General features: G+C 38.4%; 1 protein-coding gene across 1 annotated transcript in view; it reads right to left on the reverse strand.

Annotated features, from left to right (window-relative positions):
* Positions 1–3794: 3794 nt before the first annotated feature.
* timm50 (translocase of inner mitochondrial membrane 50 homolog (S. cerevisiae)) overlaps positions 3795–23279 on the reverse strand; it is a 73103-nt gene continuing 53618 nt past the window's right edge. Inside the window, exons 7-11 of the mRNA XM_030152803.1 lie at positions 18610–18714; positions 13875–13973; positions 5820–5976; positions 5132–5238; positions 3795–4414 (exon numbers count right to left, since the gene is read on the reverse strand). Coding sequence (XP_030008663.1) covers positions 4316–4414; positions 5132–5238; positions 5820–5976; positions 13875–13973; positions 18610–18714 — 567 coding nt within the window. The 3' untranslated portion in view covers positions 3795–4315. The remainder of the gene's footprint in view (positions 4415–5131; positions 5239–5819; positions 5977–13874; positions 13974–18609; positions 18715–23279) is intronic.

Here is a 23279-nt window from a genome sequence, read left to right on the forward strand (position 1 = left end):
AAACTAAACTGAACTGAGCTAAACTAAACTGAACTAAACTGACTAAACTAAACTGACTAAACTAAACTGACTAAACTAAACTAAACTGAACTGACTAAACTAAACTAAACTGAGCTAAACTAAACTAAAACTAAACTGACTAAACTAAACTAAACTAAACTGACTAAACTAAACTGAACTGACTAAACTAAACTGAGCTAAACTAAACTAAATTAAACTGACTAAACTAAACTGACTAAACTAAACTAAACTAAACTAAACTGACTAAACTGACTAAACTAAACTAAACTAAACTGACTAAACTGAACTGACTAAACTTAACTGAGCTAAACTAAACTAAAACTAAACTGACTAAACTAAACTAAACCGACTAAACTAAACTGAACTGACTAAACTAAACTGAGTTAAACTAAACTAAATTAAACTGACTAAACTAAACTGAACTGAACTGACGAAACAAAACTAAACTGAACTGAGCTAAACTAAACTAAACTGAACTAAACTGAACTGACTAAACTAAACTGACTAAACTAAACTAAACTAAACTGACTAAACTAAACTGAGCTAAACTAAACTAAAACTAAACTGACTAAACTAAACTAAACTGACTAAACTAAACTGAACTGACTAAACTAAACTGAGCTAAACTAAACTAAATTAAACTGACTAAACTAAACTAAACTGACTAAACTAAACTAAACTAAACCGACTAAACTAAACTAAACTAAACCGACTAAACTAAACTAAACTGAGCTAAACTAAACTAAATTAAACTGAGCTAAACTAAACTAAATTAAACTGACTAAACTAAACTGAGCTAAACTAAATTAAACTGACTAAACTAAACTAAACTGAGCTAAACTAAACTAAACTAAACTAAACTGAGCTAAACTAAACTAAATTAAACTAAACTACACTAAACTAAACTGACTAAACTAAACTGAGCTAAACTAAACTAAACTGAACAAAACTAAACTAAAGTGAGCTAAACTAAACTAAACTAAAGTGAGCTAAACTAAACTAAACTAAAGTGAGCTAAACTAAACTAAACTAAACTAAAGTGAGCTAAACTAAACTAAACTAAACTAAACTAAACCAAACCCTGGGTCAGATGTTTCTGTCCATGATCGTCTTCTGTCTCATTTCTGTTCGTCTGTTTCTTGGTTTGAATTCTTCAATAGTTGGACTTTGGACCCTGTACAGTCTAGTTCTAGTTCTAGTTCTAGTTCTGGTTCTGGATGTTCACCCCTGTTGGATGGGTTTGTGTTTCCCATCATGCACTGGTTTATTTATGACTGAAGTCTTTCCAGAGGTGGTGCTTATTATTCAGACACGTTTACAGGATTAAAACAGGGAGGAGGAGGAGGAGGAGGAGGAGGAGGAGGAAGAGGAGGAAGAGGAGGAGGAGGAGGAAGAGGAGGAGGAAGAGGAGGAGGAGGAAGAGGAGGAGGAAGAGGAGGAAGAGGAGGAGGAGGAGGAGGAGGAGGAGGAAGAGGAGGAAGAGGAGGAGGAGGAGGAAGAGGAGGAGGAAGAGGAGGAAGAGGAGGAGGAGGAGGAGGAAGAGGAGGAAGAGGAGGAGGAGGAGGAAGAGGAGGAGGAAGAGGAGGAAGAGGAGGAAGAGGAGGAGGAGGAGGAGGAAGAGGAGGAGGAGGAGGAAGAGGAGGAAGAGGAGGAGGAGGACGAGGAGGAGGAAGAGGAGGAGGAGGAGGAAGAGGAGGAGGAGGAAGAGGAGGAAGAGGAGGAGGAGGAAGAGGAGGAGGAGGGGTAGCGTCCAACAGAGAGGGAGAACATTTACAGGGTGAAGGAGCAGCAGGAGGTGGAGGGAACGCACCCAGAGGGTGAGGGTCCACAGCGGCTCCTGCACGTTCAGCGCATACAGAAGGGAACGTTCCTCATGTTCCTCATAAACACCGTCCTGTACGTCCACATGGTTCTTTATAGACACAAACAAACACACATCAACTTAAACACAACAGTTTCCTGTTTCAAACCCACAGTTGGCTTCGTTTCCACTGCTGTCACTATGACAACAGATGTATACAGTGGGAAACTATGCTGCCTTCACATGCTGTGGGAATTATGGGAAACACTAGTTATGAAAGAAGATCCATAAGATTTCTGAAAAAAGCCAAATTACAAACTTCTAGCTTCAAAACAACCAATCAGAAAGCAGGAGGTCACTACTTCTGAACAGTCAAGGGGTTAAACACGCGATTGACAGCTGAACAGACCAATCAGAGTTCAGATTCACACACTGCAGTGGAACAGGGTTCATTTAAAGGTTAAGGTTCACTCACCTGTAGGAAAATTCATCCTCTGCATTTAGCACACGCTAATACCACAGCTCCTAGCATTAGCACTCATGCTGCCTTCACGTGCTGTAGGAATTATGGTAAATATCAGATACAAACTGCAAAATTGCACATGAACATCCACTCACTGGAGACCTGTGAAAAAAATGTTTATATATATATATATATATATAAACATTTTTTTATCAGATTATGTTTATGCATTTGGCAGATGCTTTTTCCAAAGCGACTTACAGGGGAAAACCAGTCAAATCACTCAATCAATCAAATTTTATTCACAGGGTAACTGTGTGATTAAATATCGTATATTATATATAATATAAAGCCAGATTAGTCATGATGATGAATTCATCTGTGTTAATTTTGACAGCCCTAATCTGTATTATACATATATATATAGCTGATAAATTCTTTGCTGCTACTTTTTTATTCTACTTGTTCAGAAGAACCGGAACACACATCAGTTTCCCCCTGGGGTTAAAAACCTATAATAACCTATTCTGATTCTGGTTTATTTACACCAATAGCCAAACCCTGCTGTTTTCCTCTAAATCTAATCAGAAACTATAGAAAAATGTATCAATATGTGATTTTTTTAGCATGTGAACAACCTGCATTTGTGCAGGATCCACATGTTTAATCCACCCAAATGACATCAACTCCCAATATTTAATAATTAGGGCTCAAAGTGGAAACACCAGTGGAAACTTGGAGGAGGTGGAGGACTGTTTCTTTTCATCCATTATTTCTGCTCCTGGGAAGGTGGGGGTTATTCTGCCAAACGTCCCCCTGAGAATAATAAACATAAAAGTGAACAGAGAGGCACAGAAACAAAGGTCTGGAAAAACAGCCCAAGGTTTGGATCAAAGAAGGAAAAGGTGTTAAATTAGGAACAAACCACTGAAGGAGACATGAGGGAGTGGTTCACTGTTGTGGGTGTGGTTTACTATTGTGGGTGTGGTTTACTGTTGTGGGTGTGGACGGTACATGTGTGTCACCATCTGAACACATTTAAAACCTGGAGGTCACATGGTTTCATACGTTTTAAGGCCGTTTCAAAATCCAAGAAGTCAATAAATATGAAATAAGGTGGTTTTTAACAGTAAGATCCAAAAGAAAATTCTGTCGTTGATTAACCTGTCAATTATTTAATCAGTACTCACTAATCAAGCGTTAGCATTAGCACATGGGAGGCAGTGAGCTGGAGTGGGGGTAAGGGGGAGGGGCCAAGGGGTGAATTGGGATGGGCCTTTGTCTTCTACGTTGGACAAGTCGCAGAATCCCGAACTGTGGCGTTTCTTCCCTGACTGTGTCGCCTTGTCTTCAGACGACTGGATGATGGGTGGAACTAATGATAGCTCCAGCTGCAGATTTAATGGGTCAGAAATAAAACCATCAGTAAAGGACGTCCAGCACCAAAAATAAATATGGAAATTAAAAAAGCACAACATGTAACCGAACGCTCCTGAGTGAAAACACACGTGTTGGTTCGACGCCTGCTTTTATTACAGGAAACAGGACCCACATCATCATCATCATCATCATCTCAACCCTGACAGACTCCGCCTCTGTCCAGTCTCGGTCTCAGTGTCTGTCCATGGTTCTGTCGGTCCCACATTCACTGAGTTCTACGTACGTTGACAGTCGTGGGCGTCGTCCCACAGCGGCGCCGGACAAACACAAACAGAGGAATAGAGCCGACCCCAGATCAGCTCCAGTGAGCGGAGGGCGGGACCAGAGCTGGAGTGATGATAACAGCGCTGGTCTCAGATCAGTCTCACAGAGTTTTATCCAATCAGCAGCTTTGTTTGTATGTGGTGACGCCGCAAAGCCCCGCCCACCTCAGAACCAAGAAGTGTCCCGGGTCCGGTCCACCGTATCATGTCCGCTGAGGTGTCCACCGCCCCTCTCCTCACCTGTATTACTGGACACGCCCACCCGGTGGAGGAGTGGGGGGCGGAGGGCCGGGCTGCCATTGGTGGAAGTGTGTGAGGGGGCGGGGCTCACTGCTGTTTGGAGCGCCAGAAGCGTGAGGCGATGGAGCCCAGAGACACGCCCTGCTTCTTCTGCTGCGAGAGCTCGGCCATCCGTTGCTCCTCCTCCTGACAGACAACAACACGGTTACCATGACAACGGGGTCAGCATCACTGCAACATCAGCACCACTGTCACAGGAAATGGACGCATGTACCTTCAAAGTAAAAGCCTGAACGAAAATGGATTCAAGAGTCTGAGGAGTTTTATTACATATTATTATTATTTAGATTGTTTGTCTTTTGCATTATCTTTATATTGTACAGTCTAATCTAATCTAATCTAATCTAATCTAATCTGATCTAGTCTAGTCTGATTGAATCCCTTTTCTGAATAATCCCAACAGTGAAGGCGCTTTAAAACAGATCTTTCCACATCAGACTCATATTATCTTTAGGAAAATGTTCTGTTGTTCTGGTAATTGAAATGTTTTGAGAAAAACTGTGATAATTCAGTAAGAAAAAGTCAGATCATTGAAAGAAAAAAAAGCATAAAAGTTCTATTTCAGCTTTTTAACTGTATAGACAGTATAGATGTTAACTGTATAGACCAGGGTGTCCAGTCCTGGTCCTGGGGGGCCGGTATCCTGCATGTTTTAGATGTGTCCCTCTTCCAACTCACCTGAAGGTCGTTATCAGGCTTCTGCAGAGCTGGATGACAGGCTTATCATGTGAACCAGGTGAGTTGGAAGAGGGAAACATCTAAAACATGCAGGATACCGGCCCTCCAGGACCAGGACTGGACACCCCTGGTATAGACTGTATAGACTGCCTAAGGTCTGCCCACCTGGGCCAGCTGGGCCTGTCTTCGTTTGAAGGCTTCGATGGGGTCTTCCTCCAGGGCGTAGTTCTCCAACACTGAGCGCACGTCCTCCACTCCACTCAGAGCGATGGCTGCACCACAAACGGACACACGTCAAACCATCCACTCTGCTGGGCCAGTTTCAAACCATCCACTCTGCTGGGCCAGTTTCAAACCATCCACTCTGCTGGGCCAGTTTCAAACCATCCACTCTGCTGGGCCAGTTTCAGACCATCCACTCTGCTGGGCCAGTTTCAGACCATCCACTCTGCTGGGCCAGTTTCAAACCATCCACTCTGCTGGGCCAGTTTCAAACCATCCACTCTGCTGGGCCAGTTTCAAACCATCCACTCTGCTGGGCCAGTTTCAAACCATCCACTCTGCTGGGCCAGTTTCAAACCATCCACTCTGCTGGGCCAGTTTCAAACCATCCACTCTGCTGGGCCAGTTTCATTCTTATTTAGGTGGATTTGGTTCAGGCATGAATTTTGCTGCTTTTTTTACTTCGTCAGTTTTTTCTAATTTTGTTACTTTTTTTAATCAATCTGACATTTTTTTCATCCATCCTTCAAACATCCACCCATCCACCCACCTGTCTGTCTGTCCATCCATCCATCCATCCATCCATCCATCCATTTACCCATCCATCCGTCTTTCCATCCATCCATCTTACTCTTTAGGAAGTTGGCCAGGTCGTAGAGTGTGCGGTCGTCAGAGTTTCCATCCCATTTCTTCAGTGCCATCCCGTTAAACGGCTGCAGACTGAAGGCCTCTCGTTTACAGTCCACCACGATCACCTTACTGGTGTCCCGGTTCAGACACGACACGTCCTGCAAGACAACAAACAGGTCACAGTATTAGAACCACACCAACAAAACCAACACAGTAAACTTCCATGGGTCTGAGGAAAACCTGTGACATATGAGATATTATGGGATGGTGTTTTTCACAGATTCAAATAATGGTTCAATGAAATCAAATCAAAGAAAATCATTGTTCGATTAATGGATTCCAAAACTAATGGATCTGTGCAGCTGTAGAATAAACCCAGAGTCTGGGTGGGTTTGGAGGTTTGGAGGTTTGGACCCCCCCCCCCCCCCCCCCATGACCTTTAGAAAAGCCTTAATCACATAAGGAACTTTATTATCTTAATGATCCTTAACATTCACTCAGATTTAAACACACACACTTTCTCTGGCGGGTCCAGCTGGTGTGTGTGTGTGTGTGTGTGTGTGTGTGTGTGTGTGTGTGTGTGTAAGTGAGTGACAGATGGAGGGGGACGCTGCTGGCCTCATCTGTTGCCCCGCCCCCTAAACTCTGTCTGATTTGTTCGTGCTCTGACGGCCAATGAATACCAGCATCTGTCTGTTGGAGCTTTAACCCCAGTCCACATGTCTGCACACTTTTACAACACACCCAATGTTTGGTTTGTTGCCCCCCCCCCCCAGTACTTTTAATTTGAGTTTTACAAATAAGATACAAAAACTATCCCCAACATACAAGCTTTAATGTTTTAACAGATGAGTTTAGATCTAAAACCATAAACCAGTCCATTAACTTACAGATAAAAGATGCATAAACAGTTCTTTTTCAGTCCGTTTCTAACTCAGTTCATCCCAAAAACACACATTTCAGTGTTTAATATGAATTTAACCCTTAGATCCACCAGTGTCTGGAGCCTCCATTCACTGAAATGGGTCAAAATGACCCCAGTTCAAATCTATGTTTATAACACTTTTGTCATGGTAAAAATAATCATTTATATCATATTTTGGTCCACAAAGAATGATTTCATATTTGAAATATTTTTTATTTGCCATTTTTTAACATTTTTAATAATGAAAAAAAAACAATCAATTTTTTTCTTAAATTTAAAAATCAGAGTCTATATAGTTTATAACATATAGTAGATAACAGCAATAGAACAATGTCAGCATGCATTTAGTGAATGAGTGAGTCCTTTGGTTTGGGCTGTAGAATGAATGAATGAATGAATGAATGAATGAATGAATCACAGGTTCAGATGTAATTCTGTTATAAATGAATGTGGGTCATTTTAACCCACCTATGGAAGTTTATGGTAGTAAAACAAAAACTATAATTACATCAAATATATAAAAGGTAAATTAGACATTTAAATGTCATGATGTCAATAACATGTTTTTGAGGAAAACCTGGAATATGAAAGAATTTTTCATTACAAAGATATGCTAATAAAACCACCTGACCGGGTCATTTGGACCCACTTATGCATCTAATCCAGGTCTGTCCAACTCATTCTGGTTCCGGTTCCACATTCAGCCCAATATGATCTAAACTGGACCGAACCAGTAAAATAAGAACAGTGAAAAAAGTTAAATTATATGATGAAAATGTTTACATTGACAAATTTTCCTTAAAAATCTGAATAACATGAACTTAAATGTCTTAAGAAAAATAAGTGTCATTTTACTGATATTCTGCCGCAGTTTATCATTTACACATGTACATTATATTTTACTTTACAATTATAAAAACAGAACATTTAGTGACAGGTAGAATATTAATAAAACTACACTGACTTCTCCTTAGACATTTCATGTTCATATTTGTTCGGGTTATTCACATTTTTTTTGTAAAAGAATAGTTTAATGAAAACATTTTCATGTAATTTTACTTTTTTTACACTAAAAAAAAAAGAAAAGCTTGGATTTTTATTATTGATAGGTTATTATGACAGTATTTTACTGGTCTGATTCACTTGGTCTGTGTGTGGAACCTGAATTAAAATGATTTTGACTCCACTGATTGTTAATATTTTCAACATAATATTTGCATTTTGTAAATTCATCCCATGGGCTGGATTGGACCCTTTTGACAGGCCGGATTGGACCCCTTTGAGGGGCTGGATTGGACCTTTTTGAGAGGCTGGATTGGACCTTTTTGAGAGGCTGGATTGGACCTTTTTGAGGGGCTGGATTGGACCCTTTTGAGGAGCCGGATTGGACCTTTTGAGGAGCCAGATTGGACCCTTTAGACAGGCCAGATTGGACCCTTTTGAGGGGCTGGATTGGACCCTTTTGAGGAGCCAGATTGGACCCTTTAGACAGGCCAGATTGGACCCCTTTGAGGGGCTGGATTGGACCCTTTTGAGGGGCTGGATTGGACCCTTTTGAGGGGCTGGATTGGACCCTTTTGAGGGGCTGGATTGGACTTTTTGAGGAGCCAGATTGGACCCTTTAGACAGGCCAGATTGGACCCCTTTGAGGGGCTGGATTGGACCCTTTTGAGGGGCTGGATTGGACCCTTTTGAGGGGCTGGATTGGACCCTTTTGAGGGGCTGGATTGGACCCTTTTGAGGGGCTGGATTGGACCCTTTTGAGGAGCCAGATTGGACCCTTTTGAGAGGCTGGATTGGACCTTTTTGAGGGGCTGGATTGGACCCTTTTGAGGAGCCAGATTGGACCCTTTAGACAGGCCAGATTGGACCCCTTTGAGGGGCTGGATTGGACCCTTTTGAGGGGCTGGATTGGACCCTTTTGAGGGGCTGGATTGGACTTTTTAGAGGGGCTGGATTTGACCCTTTTCAGGGGTTAGATAGGACCCTTTAGAGGGGCCAGTTGTGGCCCACAGGCCGGATGTTTGACACCTGCGATCTAAGGGTTAATTACTGGAGAATATCTTCCCCTGAATCCTGAGGCTCCTGTGAATGGAATTACAGACTTTTTTTTCCTCTGTAAACTCTAATAAAAGCCTTTTGCACTGGTTCACTGGTAAACCTCATAGGCCTGAAACCTGCAGGTGGAGGTTAACGCTCCAACTCTTACACACACTTCCATCAATACAAGGTCACGGCCTGTTAAACGTTGACACAGACACACTGGTCCATGAGTCTTTACGTAAAAATAGTCCACGTCCAATTCACTGTGGGCTGATATCGACAGGAACCATCTGTGGATTCCACCAAGAAACAAACCAAACCACAGCCGTCATGGCCTTTTCACTCTTTAAATACAAAATAATCTCATTTTATTCACCTTTGTGTGACTTGACATGGATCTTTACTTCAATTCAAACTTTCAGACCAATCAGCTGAAGGTAATGGAGAACAACAACATGTGCAAAATAAGGTTGAAAGTTTCCAAACAAAGAGACCTTCAGTCCCATCAGAGTTCCGATCATTGACCATCATTATCAGCAGGTTTATTTATGTGACACAAAGTCTGATGAACCTGTTCTGTTTGAAATCAACTCCCACATGTGCATGTTTTTATTGCACCCTTCTGTTTTCCACCCACAGACGTCCTTTTATTCACATACAGCGCATCAGCTGATCAGTGTCACATAAATGTCACAATGTTTCTCAGTTTGTTTTTAACTTTTTTTTATTTCATTAACTTGAGCCATAAACAAAAATACCAAATACTCATTAACTGTCATACTTTTAACCCTTTAAATGACATGCTTTTGATGGAAACAAACCTTTTTTATTTATGCAAAAAAAAACAAAAAACATTTTTTTCCCCCAATATTCTACACATAAATTATATTTTTTATTTCTTTATTAGTTCCTCCTGTCATCTGTCAGCGATTAACACCAGCACTGGTTCATAGTATTATTTTTAGTTCTAGGTCAAATGTTAAATGTTAAATGTGTCAGTGGGTATTTTGTACTCACTTGGTAGAAGGGTGCTAATGTTGGAATTTAACACTGTTTATTATGGGATGGATTTAGTGGATGGATCAGAATTTAAACAATCAGACACAAATGAACAACTGTTGAATTCAGACCAAAGACAAGCTATAAAATAATCTGAGCTTTAAAACTTAAAGACCTAAACTGTTTAACACCTGCTGATCCACTAATCCTATCAATGCATGTAAATAATTGGTGTAAAATACAGTTCTTCATCTTTTCATGGTCATCAGATATGACCCATTTGGATGTTCACAGGCTCCGTAGTTACTGTGGAAACACCGTCATCTTCTACAACATTGATTCACCAGTAAAACCCAATGAGTTGGATCAATGGCAGTGGATGGACACACTGGGTTTATGTTCAGTTAATGACAGATTGGACTGAAAAAGACACTGTTTATTCAGTTTTCTCTGTTTTGATGTAATAACCCTTGAATTTACTGAGTTTTCATGTACATCTAAATTAAATATAGTGAATTAAATACAGGAAAACACATGACTTACAGTGATAAATACAAAATACAGTGGGTAATATTATAAATAATTGTAATAAATCACTTAAGAAAGTTGGACCAGACAGAAAAATCCCTTTGTGAAGTGCCACAGTAGTAGTACTGTGTCTGTATGGATTAAAAGATGAAGTTCACAGTGTGTATAATACAGTCACCCAGAGACCAGAGGGTTAAGTAGAGAACGGAGCTGGACTGGTTCTAAAAGACCACCACCAAATGTCCATGAGGCAGGCTAAAGGAGCTGAAGCAGGTCAGAGGAAACAGAACCTCTGAAGGAGGACAGTTAATCCAACTGTTGGAGGAGACAATAAGACGTCTGATCCACGCTCAGATGCAGGCCAACAAACAATAGCAGGATGAAGACCAGGTCTGAGGAGAATGCCACGGCTTAGAAGGAAAGACCGTCTTAAAGAATATGACGCAGTGAAGAAGTCTGATCTGAAGTCCATTAAACTGTGCCATTATCAAACTGTACCATTCAATATGAGAACAGCTGAAACATTTAGGAAACGAACACTCTAGGTCTGATACGTACAACTGTTTTTGAATTCAAATATGTTAAATGTGACATATTTTAATCAGATTAATTGTTAAACAAATGACCACAGTGCTGTTTAGTTCCTGTTTTCATATATCTGATTGTCTGTTCTTCTACATATATGTTGGTTTGTGTCCATTTATCCAACAGATGTCTAAATGTTCCACTGATAGAACCTGTCCAGTCCATGTATTGTCACGTGCAGACAGTGTTGGAAGTAGATCTGGTAGATCTGACACTAATATTCCTTTGGACTTCAACCCATACTATCATTAATTCTACAGTTTCACATTTGGAGCCCAGACTGTATCTGTGAAAGTACAACCAACCAGCATTTAGGACTGGATTAGTCTGGATCAGAGACTCACACCTGGTCCAGTGGCACTACTGTTATTCTGGAAACATTTGACTATTAGACCAGTGGAATCAACTCTTCACTAGTAATTTAATAGACAACTATTATGGTCTGTTCTATATTTAACCCTCTGGTGTCCAGGTGAGTATATTAAACACACTTTAACCCTCTGGTGTCCAGGTGAGTATATTAAACACACTTTAACCCTCTGGTTTTTGGTCTGAATTCAACAGTTGTTCATTTGTGTCTGATTGTTTAAATTCTGTTCCATCCACTAAATCCATCCCATAATAAACAGTGTTAAATTCCAACACTAACACCCTTCTACCAAGTGAGTACAAAATACACACTACCACATATGGTTTGTTTCTGTTACAAACATGTCATTTAAAGGGTTAAAATATGACAGTTATTGAGTATTTGGTATTTTTGTTAATGGCTCAGGTTAATGAAATATAAAAAACAAAATAAAATTAAAAAAAACAAAGTGTGTGAAAAACATTCTGACTTTAGTACTGTACAGATAATTGTCTTTCTATGATTAGAAGGACCCCAGAGGGTTAATGTGATAAACACAATTTAAAGTGATTATTTCAATTTCGTTGAAATTCTGGAAATTGACAAGTCAATAAATACTTGTGTTATACTTCTGTGTTGTTGTATTTGTTTGGTTTGTATTTGATAAACTTCAGCTCCTATTTGCATCTATGGCAGTAAATGCACATCCACAGATAGTTGAATTAAAACATTAGTGTCAGGGCTTATTTACAGACTTTCCCTGCAGACATGTGCAGTGTTGACACAACTCTCCCTTAACATATGGAGAGTTTAGACTGTCCCTGAGCATCTGCCACTGCAGCTCCGTCTTAACATTATGGAGATGAGACAAGTGTGTCTTCACTCTGGGAAGTAGGTTAAAGCAGCTCCTTAAACGTCTCCAGACTGTCCCTGAATAAACGACAGTTGGACGAGATGGGGGGGGGGGGGGGGGTAGCAGCAAGAGGAGGAAGAGGGGGAGGAAGGAAGGAGATGAAATAAGAAGGAAGGAGGCACAAGGTTAATGAGGCCTGAAAGAAGACAGAGGAGGAAAAGGAGGAGGAGGAAGAAAAGAAGAAGAAGAACGAGAGGAGGAAGAAAAGAAGAACGAGAGGAGGAAGAAAAAGAGGAGGAGAAAGAGGAGGAGGAGGCAGAAAAAAGAGGAAGAGGAGGAAGAAAAAGAGGAGGAGGAGGAAGGAGATGAAAAAAGAAGGAAGGAGGCATAAGGTTCATGAGGGCTGAAAGAAGACAGAGGAAGAGGAAGAGGAGGAAGAAAAAGAGGAGGAGTTTATAATTTTTGTCCCAAACTATTTTTGAGTCACTTTTCAAAAGTTGCTAAAAGTTTCTAAACTAATTTTAAAAGTTGCTAAATTTGTTGCCATGAGTGTTTTTTAGCAAAACATTAAAATTAAAATAAAAGTAGTAACGACTAAAGCAGGGGTGTCAAACTAGACTACAACTAGAACCAGGAATTAGAATTAGAACCAGATTAAAGCACACAAATCAGTTTGTTGGTTTGTCCTCAATAAAAACATGATCACACACACACACACACACACACACACACACACACACACACACACACACACTAAAACAAAAGACTGGTTTTACAACTAGTCTCAGACCAACAGACGTAGTGTCTAATGTGTTGGTTACATAATCCTGTTATTGTCATGAACTCAGTGCAGTGTCATGTCTGTGTGTGTTTGTTTGTGTGTGTCTATGTGTGTGTGTTTACTGTATGATATGTGTATATCATCAACAGATTCAGTTCATTTCAATGCAAACATGAACATGAAACATTTGAAACGTGTTTGTTGCTGAGTTTCATCCTGTTGACATGGATGATGGTTCCTCCTGGTAGTTTACAGGTTCCTCCAACACCACTGATAAATACTGAATATTCACTGATAGTAAACAGACCAGCTGATGGTAAACAGACCAGCTGATGGTAAACAGACCAGCTGATAGTAAACAGACCAGCTGATGGTAAACAGACCAGCTGATAGTAAACAGACCAGCTGATAGTAAACAGACCAGCTGATGGTAAACAGACCAGCTGATAGTAAACAGACCAGCTGATGGTGAACAGACCAGCTGATGGTAAACAGACCAGCTGATGGTAAACAGACCAGCTGATGGTGAACAGACCAGCTGATGGTAAACAGACCAGCTGATGGTGAACAGACCAGCTGATGGTAAACAGACCAGCTGATAGTAAACAGACCAGCTGATGGTGAACAGACCAGCTGATAGTAAACAGACCAGCTGATAGTAAACAGACCAGCTGATGGTGAACAGACCAGCTGATAGTAAACAGACCAGCTGATAGTAAACAGACCAGCTGATGGTGAACAGACCAGCTGATGGTGAACAGACCAGCTGATAGTAAACAGACCAGCTGATGGTGAACAGACCAGCTGATAGTAAACAGACCAGCTGATAGTAAACAGACCAGCTGATGGTGAACAGACCAGCTGATAGTAAACAGACCAGCTGATGGTAAACAGACCAGCTGATGGTAAACAGACCAGCTGATGGTGAACAGATCAGCTGATTCAGTTCAGTGGAAGGACCTGTCCTCCCGTTGCTGTAAACCCCGCCCCTACCTTAACATGATGTCCTTCCATGTAGTGTGTTGCATCTCTGAAGAGACGATACATGACGAACCCCTGGGGGTCGATGCTGTCTATCAGCGGGTACGCCGTCTAAACACAAAAAAACAAACACAAACACTGAAGCATCTGCACAAAACACACAACCTACAAACACACACCTGTGGAGGAGGAGCTTCAGGCACTTCATTAACCTCACACTCCTACATCTGGACAATAGATATATGGAAACAAGACAAAAACAACAGTACTTAAAGTTTAAAGGTAGACTTTTCTTCCTCAGTCAGATGTGATGACAGTAGACGGAAATGATTATTTACAGTCAGAGCAGGAAAAATATTAGAGACATTTAGAGGAAGAACATTGAAAATCAGTCATGGAAAAAAAATGTTGATATAAATGAATTAAAAACCATCTGTGAGCCATTTTATAAACAAAGATAATAACTGAACCCAAACTGACCAGTGCACTGATATCTATCCCATAATATAAAACTATATTCTGACATTAGTCCTTATTGTTTTGGATCCCAGACCCCTGTTAGAAAAGAACCACCTGGATTCAACGGGTCCAGACTTTGGTCCATATACTGCACATACAGTAGCACATACGTACCTTTATACTTCCATTCCTCCTGTTTTGATTCAGATCGTACCAGTTGTGTTGTAGAAAAGTTCATTTTAATAAATGTATGAATGAACGAATGAATACATGATTTGCAGTAAATTATGTTTTACATTTTCAAAACATATGAAGATCACGTAAGTGCATGAATATCACACAAACAAGTTTGACTAGAGTCATTCCAGTACGGACCACTTACTGGGTACAGTTACATGATGTTTTTTAAATCCGATTTATTTTTCCAGAAGAAATTAATCCAGAACTAAAGTATTTTCTCTTCTGTTTACATGGAAATGTTAAACCTGAATAAAGGTTTACATGAGAAACATTTATTTGGTTCTGGCAGCCCTTCTGTTAGCTTAGCTTAGCATAATCACTGTATTTCCATGGTCCCACGTAGCCAGTTTTTTTAAAGGTGATTTGTTGTCTTTTGTAGGTGATTTTCTGAAATCTGATTCTCCCTAATTATTTCTTTAGATCTGCAATTTACTGCACTCATACAATCTTGGGACTGTTGTGTTGATGGAAGTTGGAAAATCTTTTGTTGGAAGGGATGCATGCGCTAAATTAACTTTACTTTACCATTTTAGCTTTGCATTAGTTTTTATTTCCCAAGATTTTATTCCTGCAGTAAGTCACATGGCCATGAGTTAAGCCTCAGTTTGTGATCATATTGACCCCAGCGGACTAAAGGAATCATTAGGGAGAACTGAATTTACCAAAATCACTCATAAAATACTACAAATCACCTATAAAAGCCTGGCTACGTCTGACCATAGGAATGAAGTGATTATGCTAAGCTAGGCTAAGCTAAGCTAACGGAAGGGCTGCGAGAACAAGTTAATTGGTGCACTGCAGCGCAAACTGTTTAGCCCACTGATGGAACTCATTAGTGCATGACGAATTAATCAAAAAGAAGTGTTGAACTGTTCCTTCAGGGTTTTCCAGGCTGGTAGATCCCATCAGAATAGCCCACTGGAACGCTTTGGGAAGACTAGACTGCAGTGAATATTCTTCCACCAGCGCAGAATGTGTGCATCATCGCCACAGGACAAGACACTGAGCATGTGCAGAATGGAAGGAATAAAGTCCAAACGGAATAAAGGCTTTACATGTCCAGGAAGAATTTAGAACGGATTCAAAAGTGGATTAAACCAGTGACTTTAATCAGGTTTAATTTAATCCGAACTTCTCTTTTTCAGATGGAATAAGGTGTTTACATGGACATCTGAAATAGGATCGAACCTTTAATCAGTTTAAACCAGGAATAAAAGTTGACATGTAAACGCACAAAATTACATCAGATCCAGTTTTTCAGAGGTTTTAAAAAGTCTTACACGTTAAACTCCCACTCTTTTTCAAATATGCTAATGAAGTCATATTATGTTTTCATAAACACACATTTAAAAATTTGCTAGAATTGTCATGAGCTGTCCTCAGACGCTCCAAACAGCTTCTCAGACACATACAGTTGTGCTCAAACGTTTACAGACTCCTGCAGAATTTGTGATTCTTTGTCCATTTTTCAGAGAATATGAATGAAAATACAAAAACTTCTCTTTCACTCGTGGCTAGTGGTTTGATGAAGCCATTTATTATCAAACTAATGTGTTTGCTCTTTTTAATTCAAACTGACAGCAGAAACTGTCCAAATGACCCTGATCTAAACTGTCCATACCCTCGTTCTTCATCCTCTGTGTCTTTCCCTTTAACATCAGTGACAGATCTAAGTCTGTTGTGGTCATTGTGGATCAGACTTTTTATTTTCTCAGATGTTAAACCTGCCCATTCTTCTGGATAAAACACCTTCAGTTCCTTTAAGATTTGGGTTTTCTTGCATAAATGTATGCATGTATGAGACGTCCCTAAAGTGGTTCAATGACACTGAGGTCAGCAGACTGAGATGGCCACGCCTACAGCTTCACTGTTTTCTGCTGTAGCTAATCACAGGTGGACTTAACCTTATGCTTAGGGTCATTGTCATGTTGGAACATCCATGACCATCCCATGTGCATTCTGTCAGGGTATGAAAACTAATGAGCACAACTGTAATAGACTGGAGTTGTATCTGACTGAGTGTGCTTTTTCTCAACCACAGGCCAATTTATGATCGTTGACCTCAGAAGTGTTCAAACTGTGTAGAGGAGTGGAACACTGGGGCGGAACAAATAACCAAACATGTGTAGACTCTGTCCCCATGTGACACCCCCCACCCCCCCCAATAAAAACCCTGGAGGAAAAATGGGGAAAATATCTGTAGAAAAAAAATGCCATATTTGAGCGCAGAGTGGTAAGAATGAATGGTTCTCTCACATTTGTACAGCCTGAATAAACTGTCTCCTTGAATCAAAACCCTGTGTTTGTCTCCGAGAACATGCGCAACAACGACAAAAACTGTAATTGGAAACATAGTCTATGAATTAAAGTAACATATTCATGAATTTCATTGTGAGCTTTTTAAGTTACGTAGTGTGTTTATGTGTAGAGAGAACGACAGAGAGATAGACTGATAGAACGACAGAACGACAGATAGATAGATAGATAGATAGATAGATAGATAGACAGATAGACAGATAGATAGATAGATAGATAGATAGATAGATAGATAGATAGATAGATAGTTTTCCATGTTTTCCTTCAGCCTGTTTTATTTCTAAGGACTACAATTGGATTACTTTGTTTGGTTTCACATTTAAATTAACTGAAACTATCTTGTCAGTTTTCCTCATGTATTTCTTATCTTTACTGGACTCAGTGCCTTTGAACAAACTCTAAAATTTCTTCTTTTTTCCAGACTTTATTTAGACTTTCACACACAATTCCAGACTTTTCAAGGTCTGGAAAACAGTGTTACTTTTTCAGACCTGCACATAAACCCTGAGTATACAGCCGAGGAAAAAATTATTATTCCATCCAAAATCACCAAAAACACTGGTTCTGTAATCCAGTCCTAACTCCTGTGTGTGTCATGTGACTAAAACAGACACAAAAGAAAACATGGAATGAATGAAAGCACTGTTTCTGTCAGTACAATGACACAGATACTCATGGAAGAACTGAAGGGATTTGGGTTTTTATCTAGAAAGCATGTTAAATAGGGCTGTGTATCGGCGAGAATCTGGTGATACAATACAAATCACAATATTAGGATCAAAATACGATATATCACGATATATCACGATACTGTTAAAAAGGCAATTTTTATTGGTTTTGTTTCTTTTTTAAAATATTATTTCCTGGAAGAATGGAATTACATGTCAAATCTGCACAAATACTAAAGACATTTTATTTGATCAGAACAGGATCTAATGCTATATCACAAAATTTTCCTGTGTTAAAACTTAAATTATATTTTACTGACATTATAGTTTGAGATCCTGTTCAAATGTTCATATTCTATTAATTCAGAACTAACATCAGAACATTATTTTTGTGAAATCCCAACAAAGGAACTAACATTATTTAATACAAGAGTGTTAAATAATAAAACATAAAAATATACACAAAAAAGACAAACAAAACAACAAAAATGAACTTTCACAATATCTGCATTTGGATAAATACCTAAAAATATCGATACAGTACTTTTTAATATCAATACAGTATTGTGAAATGAAATATCGCGATATATTGCAGAACCAATATTTTCTTACACCCCTAATGTTAAATGGATAGATGTCAGCTCTGAAATTAAACTATTATGAGCTATTTTAGTTGTTTTTATTATATTTGTCCAAACAAATGGACATTTAGTTGGACCACGAATTAAAATGAACAAGAAACTGAAGAAAACAAGGGGTGGTCTAATTATTTTTTCCGTATGTTTGTGTATTTGTCTTTGGTGGTAGAGGAGGTAAAATGTCTCTTCTGATGGTGACGGTTGTTTATCCTGAACCAAGTGGATTTAAACCCAGCCTGAAGTGGAGTCTGCGTACCCTGATATGTTCTAAATACATGTTGGACCGTTCCTCCACAGAACACCGCAGAGGCAGAGGAGGATTCAGCAGCAGCAGGAGGTGGATGTGATGTGACTGGACAGCCGTCAGCTCACATCAGCCTGACTACAGAGTCTGTGTGAAAACAGCTGAACGGGTTTGGGTCTCACCATGCCGGTCTCCGCTGTGAAGATGACGATCTCGTAGAGCGGCGCCAGCTGTTGGAACAGATAATCGATGCCCGGACGCTTCTTAAACCGCCAACCTGTGGACAACTGGACACACAGACCACACGGCAGGTTAAAAGACTAGATTAAAAAAGATTAAATGACTAGATTAAAAAGAAAAAAAGCTTAAAAGACTAGATAAAAAAAAATGATTACAAGACAAGATTAAGAAAAAGGTTAAAAGACTAGATTAAAAAAAAAGGTTAAAAGACTACATAAAAAAGGTTAAAAGACTAGATTAAAAAAAAGATTAAAAGACTACATAAAAAAGGTTAAAAGACTAGATTAAAAAAAAGGTTAAAAGACTACATAAAAAAGGTTAAAAGAATAGATTAAAAAAAATATTAAATGACAAGATTAAGAAAAAGGTTAAAAGACTAGATTAAAAAAAAGATTAAAAGACAAGATTAAGAAAAAGGTTAAAAGACTAGATTAAAAAAAGGTTAAAAGACTACATAAAAAAGGTTAAAAGACTAGATTAAAAAAGAGTAAAAGACTAGATTTTTTTTAAAAAAAAAAAAGGTTAAAAGACAAGATTAAAAACATAAGGTTAAAAGACAAAATTAAAAAAAGTTAAAAGACAAGATAAAAACAGGTTAAAAGACAAGATAAAAAGGTTAAAATATAAAAAAAGGTTAAAAACTACATTAAAAAATAATTAAAAAAGGTTAAAAGACAAGATTATAAAAAGGTTAAGAGACAAGATAAAAAAGGTTAAAAGACTAGATAAAAAAAAGGTTAAAAAATAAAAAGGTTAAAAACTAGATTAAAAAATAATTTAAAAAAGGTTAAAAAACAAGATTAAAAAATGTTAAAAGACAAGATAAAAAAGGTTAAAACACTAGATAAAAAATGTTAAGACTCGATTAAAAAAGGTTAAAAGATAAAAAAAGGTTAAAAACTAGATTAAAAAAATTTTTTAAAAAAGGTTAAAAGACAAGATTAAAAAAAGGTTAAAAGACCAGATTAAAAGAAGTTTAAAAGACTAGATTAAAAAAAGGTTAAAAGACAAGATCAAAAAAAGGGGGTTAAAACACCATATTCTTATTCCTAACACTACGACACTACACAGAGGGTGTCAAACATACGGCCCATGGGCCAAAACCAGACCACAAAGGTTCTAATTTGACCCACAGTATGAGTTTGGAAAGTGCAAAATTTATACTTAAGTTATTAAGAGTCAAAGTTGTCATAGTTGATTTAGTTCTGGTTCCACATTCAGACCAACTGGGATCCACAGTAAACTAATAGAATAATAGCCTACAATTATGACTCCAAATTTAAATAAAAATTTCACTCTAAAAGTCGGTATTGGATCAGTATCGGCAAAACTAATCTTAAAAAAAAAAAAAAAAAACTCGGATCAGAATTGGTAGCAAAAAAATCCAGATCAGGACATCACTAGTTGCAACTCTGTCTCTGTATGGCTCTGGGTACGTCTACATACTTTATATAACATAACGAGTTTAACTAATGATACAAACACTGGTGTAATGTTTCTAGTTGATTTAAGTCAAACATGATCTCACATCAAGTGATTAAATATATAAGAGTTATTTATATGAGACACACACATGCATACGCCAACACACACAGCTTTAGCCTTAACTTCCCATCATTAGATTGGACCAAAGGGTCGAACACACAGGCACATTAAACATGATAAATAACTTAAGCCTTTGTTGTTATTGAGTAAAAAACCAGACCAGTGTTCCTGCCTGTTCCAAACAATAAAAGAAATAAAGTAGAACCGTGGAGTTTCCCCTCATTAAAGAAGAAACTGCACCATGTTCTGGTAAAAACGCCAAAAAATTAACTCAAACAGCATCGTCCTTTAACACACACACACACACACACACACACACACGCACACACACACACACACACACACACACACACAGGTCTTAGGGTGTGTGTGCATGTACAACACAGACCATCGCCTGCAGAATCAGAACAGCCATAAATAAATAAAATGTCATGAACGACTGAAGCCGACTGTGTCTGTTACAGGTCAGGTGGTCGACAGGTGAGGGCGGGGCTTAAACCTGTGTTTGTCTGGTTTTACAGACGCCAGGTGTCACGTTACAGCTGCCTCACACCTGTCAGGTAGATGGACAGTGTGTGTGTGTGTGTGTGTGTGTGTGCGCGTTTGTGTGTGTGTGTGTGTGGTGGACAGGTGGTGGGACACACCTCTAACACACCTGTCCCATTAACCCGTTGGTGTCAAACATGCGTCCAGAGCTGACCCACTAAAGCAGGGCTCTCAAACTCATTTTCTTTCAGGTTCCACATTCAGCCTGATTTGCTCTCCAGTGGACCGCACCAGTCAAATAATAACAGAATAACCTATAAATAATGACAACTGCAAATTGTTGTCCTTATTTTAGTGCAAAAAAACCCCCATTAAATTATGAAAATACTTACTTTTATAAACTATCCAGACAAAAAAGATATGAATAATCTGAACAAAACAAACAAAAACAAAAAAATTCTGAAGAAAAATAAGTGCAATTTTAACAGTATTATTCCTCAACTTCTCATTTCTACATGTGCATTATGTATCGGCTCTACAAAGACACTAAACACTGAGGAACAGGCAGAAAACAGTTAAAATTGTGCTGAATTTTCTTTAGACATTTCAGGTTGTTCATATTTGTTCAGGTTAGCCACATTTTATTGTTACAGGATAGTTTGTAAATGTAAATATTTTCATAATTTGATGTTATTTTTTGCACTAAAACAAAGACATGAATTTGAAGTTGTCATTATTTATCGGCATAATGTAATATTTTTTTCACATCAAACCCAGAAGAAAATCTGCAGTCATTCTTTTTTGTGGGTTCTCCTGCTGTTATTATTTGACTGTAGATCATATTGGTCTGTATGTGGAACCGCAACTAAAATGAGTTCCATAGCCTGGACTGTGGAATTTTTGCACTTTGCAAAAAATAACATCAAATTATGAAAATATTTACATTTACAAACTATCCTGTAAATACAATGTGAATAACCTGAACAAATATGAACAACCTGAAATGTCTGTAGTAAATTCAACACAATCTTAACTCTCTTCTGCCTGTTCCTCAGTGTTTAGTGTCTTTGTAGATCTGATTCATAATGCACATGTAGAAATGAGAAGTGGAGGCAGAATATTGTTAAAATTGCATTGATTTTTCTGAAGAAATTTCAGTTTTTTCAGGTTATTCAAATCTTTTTTGTTTGATAAGTTCATAAAAGTAAGTATTTTCATAATTTAATGGGGTTTTTTTGCACTAAAATAAAGACAACAATTTGCAGTTGTCATTATTCATAGGTTATTCTGTTCTTATTTTACTGGTCCGGCCCACTGCAGATCAAATCAGGCTGAATGTGGAACCTGAAAGACCCCTGTTCTAAATAAAGACACTGTGTTAAATGTGTAGATCCCAGTGGTTTTTCATCAATCTCAGTCTCATTCCAGGTTTGGTGTGGAACCTATCGTGTCCACTGGTGTTACATACAGAACCTGCACATTTAAACATGTATAAATCACCAGTGATTTTACAACAGCGGTCATTTTTGTCAAACACTCTGCCTTGAATATTTACTACGATTCCCAAAATGCACCTGTGAGAGAATAAAAAGATATTCAATAAAAAATAGTAGCGTGTAATTTTCATGTCCTTTTTATTGTGTTACATGTGGATTTATTTATGAGCGCTTATAAACATGTTTTATCTGAAAAATAGTTTCTTTTTTTATATCAGTAAATATTTATTTTTAAATTAGACCCAAACTTCTTCCAAACCTGCTTCATTACATTCGTCTCCATCTGGTTTGAATGCTTAACCCTCTGTCCTGTTTTTAGGACCAGTTTCAGTGAAACACTTAAATACAAACTGTCCTACAACAATGAAATATGAACAAATATGAATAATTTCATCAATTTTCTGCCTGTTACTAAATGTTTTGAGTTTTTGTAGATCTGATCTGTAATAAACATTATAAATGCAAAATATAAATAAATCGTTAAAAGCATAATATTGTTAACGTTTCACTTATTTTTCCTTAGAAATATCAGTTTTTTAAGGTTGTTCACATCTTTATTGTGAAAGCATATTTAGTAAATGTACACGTTTTCATAATTGCATGTTTTTTTTGCACTAAAACAGAGAAAAATTTGGAGTTGTCATTATTTATAGGCTATTATTTTACTGGTGTTTATTGGAGATGAAATGATTTATATTCAAAGGATGAAATGGGTCAAAGTGGGAAGGAGAAGAACCAGGAAAGATTCAAAACAACAGAAAAAAAGGAAGGAAGAACAGAAGGGAGGAAGGAAGGAAATAGGAAGGAAGGAAGGAAGGACAGAAGGACAGAAGGACAGAAGGAAGGAAGGAATTAGGAAGAAGGAAGGAAGGAAGAACAGAAGGGAGGAAGGAAGGAAATAGGAAGGAAGGAAGGAAGGACAGAAGGAAGGAAGGAAATAGGAAGAAGGAAGGAAGGAAGGACAGAAGGGAGGAAAGAAGGAAATAGGAAAGAAGGAAGGAAGGAAGAAAGGACAGAAAGATGGAAGAACAGACAGAAGAACAGATGGAGGGAAGGAAGGAAGGAAAGAAGGACGGAAGAATAGA

This window comes from Sphaeramia orbicularis, chromosome 13 (genome assembly GCF_902148855.1).
Source record: "Sphaeramia orbicularis chromosome 13, fSphaOr1.1, whole genome shotgun sequence".
In the NCBI taxonomy this organism is placed as follows: domain Eukaryota; kingdom Metazoa; phylum Chordata; class Actinopteri; order Kurtiformes; family Apogonidae; genus Sphaeramia; species Sphaeramia orbicularis.